The sequence below is a fragment of the Rhinatrema bivittatum genome, chromosome 13, assembly GCF_901001135.1.
Source record: "Rhinatrema bivittatum chromosome 13, aRhiBiv1.1, whole genome shotgun sequence".
Taxonomy (NCBI): Eukaryota; Metazoa; Chordata; class Amphibia; order Gymnophiona; family Rhinatrematidae; genus Rhinatrema; species Rhinatrema bivittatum.
Window position 1 is genome coordinate 72,840,286 of NC_042627.1, and position 15,968 is coordinate 72,856,253.

Consider the following 15,968-nt stretch of genomic DNA (forward strand, 5'->3'; position numbering starts at 1 on the left):
TGGATCTCGTTTTGTCATTTTCCAGAAAAGCAGACCAGACTGTGGTCGGCCGAGGTGGGAAGTTTCTGGAACCCACGCTTTACCTGCCCCTTATGGACCCTCAAAGCATTCCATGGGCTTACAACGTGTCTGAGCTAAGGGGCTTACAATCCACGTCTGAACACTGGGGATGGGGCCAGCAAAAGGCTGAAGATGGTGCAGTGAGCAAGGGCGAGCTGGGGGGGGCCTTCCGGATCTCGCACTCCTCCCTCCTAATGGCACCTTTCACTTTACCCGTACGCTCAGTCTGTTGGTTTCAGAACTTTTAGGGACCTAGGCTAACTCGATACCTGGCCAATCGAAATAAAGCCCGGGCCATTTTTAGCTAGCCTGCGGACCACAGTGGTGCATCCATCGCTCACAGGACACTGCCAAACCTAAGCACTTTGGGGTATGGTTGGGTGAGCCCTCTAAGGCAGGGCGTCCTCAGCCACTGAGCATTTCTTAAAATGCTCAGTGAACATCAGCCGACGCCTTCAGCCATCGTGGCTGCATGTGGTCACAGTGGCCACGTTTCAGAAACACTGGGCTGACTGCTTAGAATACACCACAAATCCGGTTTCCAGTTGTTTTATATTGGGGTGAACAACTTCCCACTAAGAAAAAATGGATGCCAATAAAAAGCCTTGAAAAAAAAAATTCTCCATTTCCGAGAGCCTGTGAATTCCTTTTCCCGAGTGTCTGGAAGAGAACGGATTCCTGGTTCTTTCTACGGTCGTAAACGCGGAGGAATTGAGCGCTTTTTCTTGACCTTTCAGCTTTTCCTCCTGCTCCTTTGAAGTTCTAGCTCAGATCCCGGTCCCATGAGCCTACCTGGGCATTCAGCATCCCCTCCTAACTTAGGCTCAGTCCAATCACTGCATCAAGGCCCGGGGGGGGGTGTCCCATGAACCAGGCCCCTTTCAGGAACCCCGTAATGATTGAACCCCAAAATCCAGCCGCTGGATTTCACCCTTGGACAATGACCAAGGCTCCCTTCCCCCCCCTCCCCGGGGGCTGCACACGCCGCCTCTGCAACCCCCCCCCCAGCCACGGCAGTGCACAGCGCTCAACAACTGAGACCGCGGGCCAGCCCGGGATGAACTGGAACTTTAAGAAGTCCTTGATATGACCATGTCCCGTCCCGCCCCCCTCTCCCCCAAAAGCCAACCCAATCCCAGAGTCAAGATAACCTGATAACCTGATAGAAAGCTCTCTCTCACAGGGCTCTACCTCTAGTGTGGGCCACCAGATGGGAGAAACAAGGAGTCCCCGTGTGCATTGCACGGCCCATTCCATGGATGGAAGGAGCCACCGAACCTGCTTCGTGCACACTCCCATTACTGGGGGGGAGGGTTCCTGAGCTCAGTGCCGACAGGATCCTTATGGCTCCATTACTTTCACAGGCAGACATAAGAAACCATCTCCCTTTGATGGAGGGACGATGCTACGCCCAGGCTGCCATCTTGTCATTGGTAGCGCATGCATCTGTTCACAGCAAAGGTTTCTCCTTAACCTAACCTCGTGTTCCTTTACCGCAAACACATTGAGGGGGGAGAGGGTGGGAGTCAAAAGCAGACTAAATTCACCTTCGGTAATTTTCCCCGGTCCAATTAATGCTGTTGGGGCAAAGAGGCAAGAAGTTGCAAGTTGAGTTTTCTCCATTAACTGTGCAGAATGTTACGGTTTTTTTTTCCCCGGCTGCATTTATAGCGACCTTCATTGGCGCTGATCATCTAATATGCATGTTAAATTGTGGCGTAATAATGAATGCCTTATATGCAGAGCTTCAAAATCAAATCGGTAATAGGGCTCCAGCCATGTCATTGGTTCGGGCGTTGGGTTGCCAACCTTCAACCGAGATGCTGCTTAATACCTTCGCCGATGGGAGGGTTTTCGCACACGTGGCTTTTATTGTTGCTCTTCACCATCAGAAAAGCCCCAGAACAGACTAGGATAGGCGGATAAGGGACCCGTCTAGCCTGCCCAGTTTGTTTCCTGCTGCTGCAGCACAGGCATCTGTTGAATTGATGGATCCTCTGACCTTGTCCGGTGCCGTCTTGAACAGTTACTTTTTGGTTTTTTTTGTTTCTACCACCACCATCACCACCACGGGGAATTTGCTCCAGGCATCCACCACCATCAGAAGATGTTCCTCTTGCCCGCCTGGAGCCTCGTATCCAGACCACTGGCTCTAGAACTTTCCTCAAGGAACTGCCCCCGGGCTGGCAAAAAAAGCAAACCTATCTACTGCTCTGCAAAACTCCGCTGGGCGTTTGTAAGAGGCACAAAATAAACGTTCCCGGCACGTGCGGAATATAGCGTGGCCAGCAAAGCTCGCACCGTAGTGTGGAATCCTGAGCGGTGGCTGAAAGGCAAAAAATCAGGACATTCCCCAACACCTTAGCCTCTCGCTTTCTGTACAGTATCCCAAAAACCTGTACAGACCAGGGGAAAAAAAAAAATCAAGACAGCTAGCAACTCTATCGGGCAGAAACTTTCCAAAACTGAAAGGAACATTTCCGCCATATTATAAGCACCCTCTTTATCTCGGCTGCTCACTTTCTTTTACAAAATTCTCATTTTTAAAACAGCTTCTACACGTTTAAGTTAATCAGCATGGAAGCCAAATCTTTAGGCTTGGGGGAAAAAAAAAGGAGACTGTAGGTATTAAAAGCTGGGCACATCTTGCCTCTCTCCTCCCCCCAAAAAATATGAACGTTTATGCAAACAACTCCCAGACCTTTTCTTATGCCTAGCCCTAGAGGTAGTACTGGGGCTTTAAGGCCTGAGAAGGCGTTTTGCCAGGACAGGTCCCGGGCCGCCTTCTCCTTCATTCCCAGCTTAGTGCCCGAATCCAGGCAGCAGACAAAAGCCATTTATCATCCTATCAAGGAAGGGCTAATAAATCCGATCTCTATCTAAAACAGACCATGCAGCCCTGAATCTAGCCTAGTTTTTTTTTTGGGGGGGGGGGGGGAGGGGGGTTAACAAAGAGCTTCTTGTTATCCCTAATGAAACTGTAGAAACTTTCATAAAAAAAAAATATATATATATATATTAAGACAGTGAGCAAGTGTGGCCGATCTTCAGCTCCCACCCCTCCCCCCCATGCCTTGCCTGCACGAAAAAAAAAAACTCCAAAAAACTGTAGCAAATAAATCTGAAAAGGGGTCTTACTGGCATCGAGTTAAAAAAAAAGTTATCTAAATTAGGCAGTATTAAGCGCAATTACGAAGGCATCAGGACGACAGCACCTTTGCCAGTGCCTGCAGACCTGGAGGGAGGCCCTTTTAAACGACTAATCTGATTTTATCTGCTGGGAAGGCGAGGTTCTCTCTTTTAAGTTTGTTGACCCCGATTAAAACTAAAGCCAGGTTTTCGGGGGCAGCAAGGAGAATACATCCCTTATAAATCACATGCACAAGTCACCAGCTTAAAAACATTTGCAGATTACAGCAGTTCCCCTGAAAAAAAAAAAAAAGAGGTGCTCCAGCCGCTCTGTATTTCATGAAGTCCAGCCCTTGCAATGCATTCTGATTTGTTTATTTGGAAAGCTGCTGAATTAAAAGTAGCACACAAAAAAAAAGCAAGCAGCTGTGAAGGCTGGGTGCACCTTTGGATGCAACACTATAAAAAAAAATGCATTAGGGATTGCATGAAAAATCGTCGCACCAGAAACAAATAGATTTGCAAAAAAACAAAACAAAACTACTTAGAAGCTGTAGAGGGAAAAGTGTAATAGCTCCCGCCATGCAGTCATGTACCCGATTCGCAGAGATCCAGGAGACGGATTCTGCCTTTTTTTTTTTTTTTTTCAGGGGAAGGAGGGGGAGAGAGAAAGAAATGTGTGGAAAGTTGGAGCCTGAACTCCCCTCCCCCAACAAAAACAAGGGGCTCGGAGCTTGAAGGAATTCGCAGGCAACCATCTGCCAAAAATATTGTGAAAAACTGAAGGGGATTCATTGAAAACAGATGGCTGCTTCAGCGTTAAATTCTCTCCCTCCCCCCAAATAAAATAAACAAGGAGGATTTTAAATCAGCCCCAAACATGCTTAACCGGCCCCTTCTGCTCAATCTCCAGGAAAAAAGTGCGCTCCTAGGAGATGAGCAAGCCAGGAAAGGATTTGAAAAAAAAATATATAAATCCCTTGCTGATTTTTTTTTTTTTTAGCTAGCTCCTTCTCGGATTTCTTTTGACAGATGCAAACCCTGACGCCGAGGAGACGTTTACAAATGTTTCTGTAGTTTTTTTTTTTTAAAGAAATGGAGGGCACAGCAAGGCACAGCATGCAAGGTCCTTACTCCAGCTACCCAAAGGATCTCCACAGCAGCAGCAGCCGCCACCCCCCCGATATTCCTTAAATCTTAATAGTTTTAAAATGTTGGTGCGTGCCCCTGTCCTTCAGGAACCAAAGCCCAGCCTGTTTTATAGTGAACCCAGGTAGCAGCAGGCCGGCTTTTCTCCTGCGTCGCCCCTACCTGACTTTCAGCTGCTGCAGAAGGCAGACGGGTCCCTGTCCCAGAGAGCACATTCCTTCGGTGCAAACCACCACCCGCGCCTTTAACCCTTCATGCCGCTTGCTTTCCCTCTTCTACCCAAAGCAATATGCCAAGCTGCAGCCTCGATCGGCGGCAAGCTGGAGATACCCCCCACTAGCCTTCAATGTCCGGGGGGGATACAGAAGAGAGAGGCATCGTAAATAAAGTCAGCAAAGGGCACCCCTCCCTTACCTTTGCTGCATTTTATACTTCCTTTCGTTTGAAAACAATGCGCAATTCGCCTTCAGTTGATTTACAGAGGACGTAAAGAGAAACTGCATGCAAATAAAATAAAGAGAGAGAAATACCTGCAGGGCAGATGCCGAGGAAGACGGTGAGGATTTGGACGAATCCCAGGGCTGTGGCTCCTGCCCCTCTCCCCATACCCATCCATCCAGCTCGGGCGAGAACCACTATCCTCTCCCTGGAAGCAGAGTCGGGGGTGGGGAAAAAGGGAAGAGATCAGATCGCAGCTCGCTCAGGCCGAAGAGACTCGCGGCGGGGCGGACTGCAGCCCGGGCTCGCGCATTCCTTCCTCCTCCTTCCAGGGCTCGAGACCCGGGGCGAGGGGCGGGGCTGGAGCAGGCCTCGCCCCGCCCTTCCGCCAGCCCTGCACCAATCGGGAGGCCGCTCCACCCCTGACCCGAGGAGGACTCCCGCTTTCCAGCGGCCCCACCCCGCAGAGAGGAGAAAGGAATTCAATCCATTGCTCGCCAGAAACCGGAGAAGGGCTCCGGCAGCAAAAGAATGGGAGCAGCAGCTCCGCTTCTGCACTCAACAGGGCTCTGCCACCACATCTCCCCCCTTTGCAGAATCAAAATAACTGCTTGTCCACGTCCCCTGCAAACACGATCTTTTTTGTTCTCCCTTTTACACAATTAGATCTGTTTCTGTTATTTTTCATTAGTTTCTATTAGATTTGGCGAACCTCCCCCCCTCATGCGTTAAAAACATGGAGTAAGCCTCTGCCCTTCCCTCAGCCTGCTCTGTCCAGCAACGCCGCGGCTCAGGAGATGGCAAGGAAAAACCGATTACAACATTTCTTCCTTTCTGAATTTCATTTTCTAATGGTAATAATTCACGTTTCAAACAATAAATGTTATTCTTAGAGCTGGTATAAATACTACTAGGGACCCTCAAGGAAGACTTTTTTTTTTTATTGAATGGCTTAAAGAGGTAAGAAAATGGGCAGTTATTATACAAGAAAAGGGAGAGGTCACAGTATCTCCATGCTAACTGCATGAGGTTGCATTTGTGTTCGTATAGTATAATTCACCTTGGTCATGGAAGTCCCCTGCAAAGCAGGGTTACATTTCCCAGTGAGGCATGTGCTTTGGGATGCCCGCACGTATACACTATTCACCCTTCCTCCGTCTGGGAGGATCTGCACCTACAGATGCTCCAGATGTTAATCCAGTGCTGCTCTTATCCTTGCTGTCAGTTCATAGGCCTCTACTCTGGGTCACAGGTCTAGCAGGAGGCCTGTGGCTGCGGCTAACAGTGTTTGCAGTTACAGAAGTTGACTGCAATCAAAATCTTTACAAGGTGGGGCAAAGGGCAATTGCTGGACCAACTTTCCACGCTCTCTTCCCCCCCCCCCCTTTTTTTTTTCCTTTTATTTATTTTATTTAAAAACTTTTATATACCGGTATTAGTATGCATACATCATACCGGTTTACAATGTAACTTTAAAGGTAGAAATTACAATGAACAGGGAGGGCGAACAAGGAGGAGTATACAAAGAGCAGGAGGTGGAGGAATTAAAGCAATAAATAAAAACTGCAACGGACTATTTACAGGAATATACAAGGCGTAGGCAAGATACTTGCAGAAGTCGGTGTACTTAATCAGGGTAGGCTTGTCGGAAGAGCCATGTTTTAAGTTTTTTTTCTGAACTTGGCGTAACATGGCTCTAGCCTGAGAGTGGTAGGGAGGGCGTTCCATTGTTTAGGGCCTGCAATGGATAGTGCACGGTCCCTAGTAGAGGAGAGGTGGGCTTTTTTCAAAGGGGGAATGGAGAGGGTGCCTTTGTTGACAGTGCGAGTGGGTCGTTCAGTGCGTATAGGACGAAAGGGTTCATCCAACCAATTGGAATTGTGCGAGTGGATGGACTTGTGCACTATGGTTAGAATTTTGAAGAGAATTCGGGATGCGATGGGGAGCCAGTGGAGTTCTTTGAGTATTGGGGTAATGTGATCAGCTTTCCTTGAGTTGGTGATGACCCTGGCGATGGCATTCTGGAGCATTTGTAAGGGCTTGGTGGTGGAGGAGGGTAGGCCAAGGAAGAGGGCATTACAGTAGTCCAGCTTTGAGGAAAGGGTGGCTTGGACGACGGTGCGGAAGTCATGATAGTGGAGGAGGGGTCTGAGCTTCTTCAGGATGTGAAGCTTGAAGAAACCTTCTTTGAGGATGGAGTTGATCTGTTTTTTGAGATTGAGTTGTTGATCTATGATAACCCCAAGGTCTCTTACTGTGGGTTGGGGTGTTATGACGTTGAAAGCTGGATCGTTGGAGATCGGTGGTTTGGGAGGGAGGTGAGGAGAGATAAGGAGCAGCTCTGTTTTGGAGGAGTTTAGAGCGAGGTGGATGTTGGTGAGGAAGTCATTGATGTTGGCAAGACATGTGTTCCAGAAGGCAAGGGCATCTGAGAGAGAGTTGAGCTTGCAGATTCACAAACGGACAGCCGCCCTCTCTGCCCGCTCCTTGCACCATCCTGCACGGGGCTGAGCCCATAGTTCAGACTGCAGGGCAGGTAGCTTATGTGTCAGGGTTGCATAGGTTAAGATGCACCTTGCTCGGTCTCGGCTGGGGAGTAAACCAGTGCCAAGGGCTATAGGCTCGGGAAAAATCTCTCTCTTACCATCAGGGGCCTTTTTTTGGAGAGGGGGGGGCAGTTATAAAAACTTTAACATGTATCATATAGATGGTATAGTAACATCTTTTTGACTGGCTTATGATATTTGCCAGATTTATAGGTTTATACTTGCTTTTGATATACTTGGCAATATTCACTATCTTCCAACAACTGGAATCTGCAAATGCCTGAACTAATGACTACTTCTAGATTCTTGCAAGAAAAAAAAACCTGCATTAGATTTGAATTGGATTAAAACTAACTCCGATTATCCAATTAAAGTGAGAGGCAAGCATTCAAAGGCGTGAATGTGGACTGAAACGAGATCATAAAAAGTTCTTTCCTCCCCTACTTTCCCCCATTTTACTATTGTCTTTCTAAAGCGGCTGCGTGCCAACGGTTATTTAGCGCGGCTTCTCTAGGGCCTTGCTATAAAAAGTTTTCATAGCTTTATGAAACAGAGAAAAAACATTCACCAGATTCAGGTGGAGAGGTGCCAAATACAGCCTTTCTTTTCTATCACTTTAATGAAATGCAGAGCCTTTGAGTCAGCTCGCGCAGTCCCAGGAGCGTTCTATTATCAGACAGCTGCTTAAAGGGGACGTGCCCTAACCACGAGCCAACCCTGTGTCATTTCCTATGATGATGATGATGATTTGGGGCTTCCTGCTGCCAGTGCAGCGGGAAATGCAAATCGGAGGAGAGATGGGAGGCGCGTGTCATAAGTTTGGAATTGTATACATAAAGGCAAACAAGCCAAAGGACTGGCAGGGAAGGAGAATTTTATTTGCAGGTGCTTCCCATATATATATATATATATATATAGGGGAGATAGATGTTATGATGCAACCTCAATGTTTCTGCACGTTGGTGTACATCCCTGGGCAATGTATCTGGTCGCGCCATCTCATGTAGAGGGAAGCTTCCAGATGCTGCTCTGTTTCATGTACTCTTGAGGTACTGCACTAAATACTTTTAGCAGTTTGGATATTTGTTGGCCAAAATAAGACCAGGCTCGAGCTTCTCCTCTAGGTACTTGTTCCATTTTCTTATGCCATGAGCGAGAGATTTAGCTCACCCCTTTTCCCTGGCAGCTCAAGGCATGTTACATTCAGGTACAACATACAACTGCTCATTTTGTCATCACCCACCACTATCCTGGCACAAGAGGTCATGTTCCACGAGTGGCGGCAGGGGAAGAGGGGCTCGAGGTGGTCTTCTTTCACCTTCCTTATGCAATTAACATCATTCTGTCGTATGAAACTTGGGAGCCGACTGATTCTGAAGTGACAAGTAGTCAGTGAATTAGTGCATTTTTGAGCTCTCTGATATGATGGTCTTCCATCAGAAGTTATAAACTGGTTTTCTATTTTGGCGCTTACTAGGATGGGTATTTTTTTGATTAGTACAAAAGTAAACGTGGAAGAGAGGTCAGGTGACTGCATCTTAACGAGGAGCAAAAAGTCAACTGAATTAATATTCCAGCTAAGTTTGGGACACAGCTGGGACAAGCCGTGGTTTTTAAAATTTTCCACTGCTCTCAATAACGCGGAGTTATCCAGATAAATTGGAGGTGTTCCAGGATAGAGCCGAGGAACTTATCCTGCGAATTCCAGTATTCAAAGTTAGTCAGAAAACTTATCTGGCTAAGTCTGGTCGTGCTGGAGAGCAGTCCTAAAAGGTAACCAGATGTTTATCCGGCTAACTAGGACTTTATCTGGGTAGATTCAGTGAAGAGCCTATTCGGCAGCACTCTGCTGAATGTCCGTGACAATTTATCTGGCTGACTTTAGTCGGCTAAATTGTCCACTCACCGCCCTTGCTAAATATTGACCTCCAAATGGTCAGTTTTACGGACATTCCACCAAACCCTCATAATTGTGTATTAAGCAAATACGGGGCAGGGCTTTAAGAAGGTGAATGAGAGGACTGAGAATGGGGCAAAGAAAAGGGGGAATTTTGCTATTTTCATCAAAAAGTGTCTTCAAGAAATTGTGTGGTTAAAAAATGTGCAGAAGGCGGCATTTTGTGGCAGTTTTTTTTCTGCAAAGGTGAACCTGTTCATACTCTGTATCTCCTTTTTTTGCAAATGTTTTCACACATCCAGGAACATATCCATGCACTCTGCATGTTGCAAATCTTATTCCTGACGCAGGGGCACATCCATTGTCTGCCTAGAAGCACTAATAATCCTCCAGTGCACTGAAGGGCCAATGCAATCAGGTGCTCGTATTTAGCGCACGTTACGTAATGTGCGCTCAGCGACATCTGGGTGCCCGATGCAACATGTAAATGAGCTGCTGTGTTAAAAAGGACACACTAGGGATGAATTAATGTGTCCCTAGTGCTCAAATTCTTTAGGCTCCCAAGAGCCTTGGCTGTGCGCTCAGAAGTGCAACAAGGTTTGTTTTATCCTGCCTCAGTTGATTCTGCCCAATGTACACGCCTGCAACATACGTCCAGAAATGTTTCCTTTTTAGATCAGGTCGTTACATTATTTGCAACGATACTTAGAAGGAGGAACCACACAGAACAGTATTTTTGCATTTCTCATGAGACTTTGACTTGCAGAATGATTTAACGTCAGCCCCGGGGCTGTAGTTAAATTTGCAGTGTTAAAAAAAAGAGTGCGTTGGGCGCCCGGCGATTTACTGCTTCAGGGGTTAATAGCCTAATCTACATGGAATTTGCATGTGATGAGCACTATTGGCTATGTAGTAGTTTGGGTGCGCCAATCCCCTTATTGCATTGAGTGCTAGTCTAGCATAACCAAAACGCACGTCCAACCGCACGCTAACCTGTGCGCTACGCTGAGCACACTTTATTACATCGGCCTGTGAGAGCTTGCCCCCGGCTGCTGCCACAGTAGGTCCAGCACCTGGAACTGGTGAAGCTCTTTCAAGGGCTCATGACTTTTCACTTCAGATGCTAACATCCAACCAGGCCAGTGCTCGTTCCCAACTGCAGGAGGCCTGCCCTCATAGAGAGCTGGTAGGCGGCCCTTAATACGCAAGTTCTGGATTACATACACTCCGTGGACCGGCCCATGTTGCAGTCTGACTGTGATTCTGACTGGCCTTGCTTTGCTACCAGCAACTGCATTAATCAAATAGCATTGTCCAAAGCTTCCGAAAGCTTCATCTTCCCCTGGCTGAGCCTTTCTTACGTGCACCGAATGGAGTCACTGTATTGTTCATGTCAAAAGCTGCCATCTCTCCGCAACATTCACTCGGAGCTTACGATGGACCAAACGTCGTGTATCTTGGGTGTGGGTCAAAGCGCTGCTTTCCCAGGATCTCTCCTAAGGTGACGCTCTGGTGCGCTGATCGCGCCTGCTGAGTCCCTTCATTGCGGCAGCTCAGCCGGGCGGAATCGCTGCCTGACCTTTTCAAGGAATAAACACATCACGGACCATATGCACAGCGTGTTCTGGTTTAGTTGCATTTTTTTCCTGTTGACCTTCAGCCAATATCCCAGATGTTCTTAAACACATTTCCTGCACAGGCGGTCATGAGGGCTGTGTTTGCAACCAAAAACCTCTTTCTTTGTTAAGACTTTCGCGCAGATGTGGGATTAACCAAGCAGTGCCCATCGTGGCGTTATCATCCATCCTGTGGTCTCTGAACACCCGTCCCAGAGTCTCGTCCATGGATTCTACCCCACTGGGTTCTTCACACCTTTTAACTGTTTGCAAACTCTTAATATTCTTTTGCTTTACATTATGGGAAACCTCCCCTCCCTAAGATAAGCTGTCCATCAACAACTCTGTGGGATTATGATCTCAGCTCTTCTGAAATTTTCCATTTCCAGTAAAAGTCATGATTAACCTGAACGGAAGAGCTCAACGTCAAACAACTCCCTAACGTCTCTCTCTATCATTTCAAATTCAGTCACCACAGAACAACCAACAAGCCATCAAGAGACTCCGAAAGAACAAGAATTGGTCAACAGGAAGTGCATTCGCTCGTTTGAAGTTTGTTTCACTTATCAGTTGTGCAGCCAGCCTGTAACTCTTATCTTTTCAAACAAGTAGCAGTGAAGGTCAACAATGAAGCTGCAGGTGACCCTTCTGGTTGGACTAACCTCATACACCTGTGACTATGCTCCCTTCACCAGGTCAGCAAGAAAGGGAGTGGAGCTCATGAAAGTTAAATCAGTCCAATAAAAAGGGGTTACCTACAGTTTTTGTTGACCTTGTGTTTCTACATAGCCAAGTGGGCTAACTGGGCAACTACTCAACTTTCTCTCTGAAGCCAAAATTTGTTGCAGGTCTTGTGTTAAATGACTGCAGATTGGGTAGCAGGAATGTAGGGGGAACAGCTGCTAACTTTGCCCATCTATCAAAGCCAGGACCTGCTCTCCTGCAGTGCAGAGTGCAGTCCGTTCTCAGCTTCACTGGCACATTTGACATGGCTGGGAGTTGGCTCAGGGTAGATGCTACTTTGAAAACCAGAGGGTGAAAGCAGACAAGAGGACTAAACGGGAGGGACACGGCTGTTCAAGTTGGCTTGGGGGTACTTCATGCGCAGACGGGAAGAACACACAGAGTCCCCGTTAGGACGTGCTGGAAGCTTCCGTGCACTTACACGACATGGCCTCATTTTAACCGCTCCCCTTTCACAATCCGCTACAAGTTAGAAACACAGAAAATAAGCGCCCACGTTCAAAAGAAAAATGGTGACAACAAAGCACAACGCTCAAGAACAAAAAGCTTGTTGGGGGGAATGTCCTATGTGGAACAGGGCAGTCTGTTAATTTGATAGATGGTAAGGAGAACTCCCAGACGGTCCGACAGCTCAGATTGTGACAAATGGGTCCTCACGCAGCCTTCCCTTCTACCGTACGTGCACCCGATGCAGCCACCGCTGGGTAGCGCACGCCTGCTGCCCCTAAAGGCACAAGCTCAGCGATCGGACGGGCGTTCCCTGCAGGAGGCGAGGGGGCCGGCGCAGACTGCGCAGGGCTACCAGATAGCAAAACCCTCAATAGGGTTCCTCCTGCAGTTTATCTTATAACAAACAATACTGCACTCAAAAAAAAAAAACAAACAAAAAACCACAATACAAGATAAAACAACAAAAACCTGCAGCACAATAATACAAAATCAATACAGCCAGCAAGCAAATTAATAAAACTGTATCCAGAGATGAAAGGAAGGAAGGGTTCACGCCAAGAAATCGGTTTTGTATGCTGGGACCGGGAGTGTCCCATTCTCCTAACCACTACCCCAGTAACTACTAACATTTGCTTCTGTAGCTACGATGCAAACTGTAACTCGAATTTGGCAAAAGCATCCTAAAAAGTTTCACAAAGACCCATGAATCAGGCAGCGCAGCGGAGCAGAAATAAAAGGACCACAGAGACGCTATAGGCGAGACCTTTTTTACTGGACCAACTTACTACATTTTGCATGGACCTGCTAAAAGGTGCCGCCCCCGAGGCATTATTAGCCCAATTACACGCACCTTCAGCTTTTCTCTGTTATTTCTAAAAAGAGCGATGGAATTGCACTTTTACAGCATTTAGGTCATTTCTCTGATTATATAATATAATCCTCCTGGGTTGTACTAGAGGACTCATGGGTGGCAGTAGGGCCCCAGAGTCAGGACAGGCAAGCTCTGCTTGTAGCCACTCTCCCATCGCACATCTCATGTTCCTCAGAGAAGAATGACATCAATAGTAGGGGTGTGCAGAGCCAAAATTGTCATTTAGTTTTTTTCACGTGGTTTCGTGAGAATGCATTTTCATTTTGTGTGCTTTTGAAAAATAATGCTTGCTATTGGATAGCCCCTGTCATCATCGGGGGGGGGGTCACTCCCAGGTCCCTACTAGACCACCAGGATGATTCTGGAGAGTCAGCTAGGGTGGATGATGTGGGGACTGGCAGTCGGGGGCGGCTATTTTTAAACAAAAGGGAGGGGTTGTAGGGACATGGGAATGGGGTTGGGTTTTTTGGGGGAACTTTGGCCACCTCCAGGGGCGACAATAGGGTGGAACAGGGGGTCTCCAGAGACCCCCGGATTACTATGCTTGTCTGGGGAATTGGTGTGCACACCAAAGAACCAGAGAAGAGAAAAAAAACAAAAAGTCTATTTTTTTTCCTGCTGTTTAGTTTAGAAAACGCCTTGAAACAACGTAGACAATGCGACAGTCTACGTCGTTTGAAACAACAGCACATCCCTAAATTGGGAGTGGTGTCCTTTCTCAGCGTGTCCTGTAAAAGCAGCACCATGGTTCCGCCCAAGAGCTGCCTGCAGCTATCACTCTGAAGGGTCCTGTCTAGAAAGTGCTTTTCATTTCAGCTTGAAGGAGGGGGCGTTTTGCAAAAACTTATTTCCATTCTCCTGGTAATGTTCTTCAAGTTGTACCATTGCACAGGACCCGGACTCCTGGGCATTACCCTTTGCATGGCTGCAGACCCCCTGGCAGCAATCAGGCCCTGCAGCGCTGACTTTCTGCCAGGTCACTGACCTGGCACCTTTCTGAACTGCAGCGAACTGGTTCCCCCCGATGAAGCCGGAGTGGAAGGCAGAGCCCATTTCAGATCACCAATGCTGGCGACAGACTTATGGGTCTGCATTTTTACCTTCTTCAGTTAAAAACTGCACCACGAAGGCCGAGCTGTGCACCTCAAGGTGTGATCTGACCTGGGGTAGGGCAGACTCTGGGCACATCAAAGGAACTCCTGCTAGGGCTAGCAGGTGATCCACAGAGGCCTTACTGCAAAAGAAACTGGCAACCTCCATTTCACCTTAGCAAGCCGAGCGAATATTATAATAGCCACAGAAGGGCGTTTAGGCTTCCTGCCAGCTGTGCTACAGGTCAAGCAGGCTGGTCCTTTCTTGCAGGGCTTCCCTAGTCAAGTTCGAGCCACATGCCGCTAAACAAAGTCTTTTTATTTTACATATTCTATCCAATTTCATGATCCGGGGAAACATAAAAGCGTGGTGTGGACAAAAATATTTAAAAACAAATATTCTTTAATAATAGCTCTACGTGCATGCACAGACTGGAGTAAATTCCAGTAGAGGAAGGGTGCAGCAGTCAGCTTGTTTTGGGGATCAGCAGCAATTTTATTTACAAAAGAAAAAAAAAGGGTACTAGGTCAAAAGGAAGGAAATTGTCATAGTTAAAAAAAGGATCCGGGTTGGGAACCTGGCATGGGAAGGCAAAACCTATTGCAGAGAAGAGATCAGACCCCGATTTAAAATCCGTAACGAGGCAAGACCGTTTGCTCATGGGCACCGGAGGGTTATACGGTTATTTGGAGGGTAAAACTATCAAATGGTGACGGGTCAGGAGGAACTTGCGTGGCAGGCATGCAAGCACCATATTATAACCCTTTGGCTCCATTGATGCCATGTCGTGAACTCCGAGCTGGACAGGCCAAGAGCCTGCCCCGGTGCAAAGCTGCAGCTCCCGCTGCTTTACTGCCAAGCAAGGCTGTGGGGAACCGGAACAAGCCCCCAGCACAACGACCTACATCAGTTTCACTTGTATAACGCGCCTTTAACTCTACCTGCTCATCGGATTAAAATGCAAGGAGCCTCTTCTGAATTCAGGTTCAGCAGACGAATCTGACTCTGGCAACTGCTGCGGAAGGCACGTCCGTCAGCTACACAGCATGGCCAGTAGGTGGTGCTGTTATCCCTATATAGTTTTTTTTTTGGCAAATTATCCAGTTTTGCAGAAATGCAATCCAACACCACCTTAAAGCCACATGACATAGCAGCAGCTTGCAAGTTCCCATTAGAATCTCCAATTTGGGATAATTGATTCTACCTCTCAGTAATTGCAAGGCAATTACTCCAACAGGGCAGCAATCAAGAATTAACATCAAAACATCCAACTTTTCTCCTCCTGTCTGAAAAATTAAAATAACGTAAAAAAAAAATCTGCATTTAAAAAGAACACCTTTCATCTTTTAAACTACAGCAGAGAACATATCACCTCCTGAGCAACGGTTAGGAAAGGGCTTTGAAAGTTTCTTTCGCTATCAAACCTTGAAAGATGCTGCAAATGTCACCGACCACAAAAAACCTTGTCAGTTCTGATTGCAAAACAGTTGGATTGTACTATTATGGAGGATGGTGACTACTATTGCTATTTTAGGTTTGCAATTATAAAAAAAAAAAAATTGTAGAATCTGAAAAGATTAAAAAGGTCCCTAGACTTGGGGGGTGGGTACAGGAAGCCAGCGCTGTGCAAATGCAACAAGCTATCGAAGCAATAAAAAAAAAAAAAGGTTTATAATTCCGCATACGGCGTCTTGATTTGTGCACTTTTCTTGTCAAACTCTTAATCGGGTGCACATTGAAAGAAATTTCAGCAACCGGATTCTGCAGCCTGATTACCTTTCAGTGGGTTATAAATTAGCCTCTGCCGGCAGAAGGGGGACAGCTGCGGTCCCTCGCAGGAGGTTTTAAGGTTTTTGCAATCCTACAGCTAAGATCTCACGCTTGTCAGGTAAAGGAAGATATTACTTCCAGTAAACCTGAAATCACAGCTGTTAGTGAAAAAAAAAATAAATTTATAATGCCGACAAAAAGGCAAA

General features: G+C 47.0%; 1 protein-coding gene across 2 annotated transcripts in view; it reads right to left on the bottom strand.

Moving 5' to 3' along the window:
* Nucleotides 1-15,968, bottom strand: part of RGMA (repulsive guidance molecule BMP co-receptor a) — a 35,111-nt gene that overhangs the window by 18,412 nt on the left and 731 nt on the right. The window contains exons 1-2 of one of the 2 annotated variants that reach the window (XM_029574980.1): nucleotides 14,934-15,067; nucleotides 4,869-4,984 (exon numbers count right to left, since the gene is read on the bottom strand). In XM_029574980.1, the coding sequence (XP_029430840.1) occupies nucleotides 4,869-4,984; nucleotides 14,934-14,941 (124 nt within the window). In that variant the 5' untranslated portion in view covers nucleotides 14,942-15,067. Of the gene's footprint in view, nucleotides 1-4,868; nucleotides 4,985-14,933; nucleotides 15,068-15,968 lie in introns of those variants that run through there. The other variant, XM_029574979.1, reaches the window with a different exon arrangement.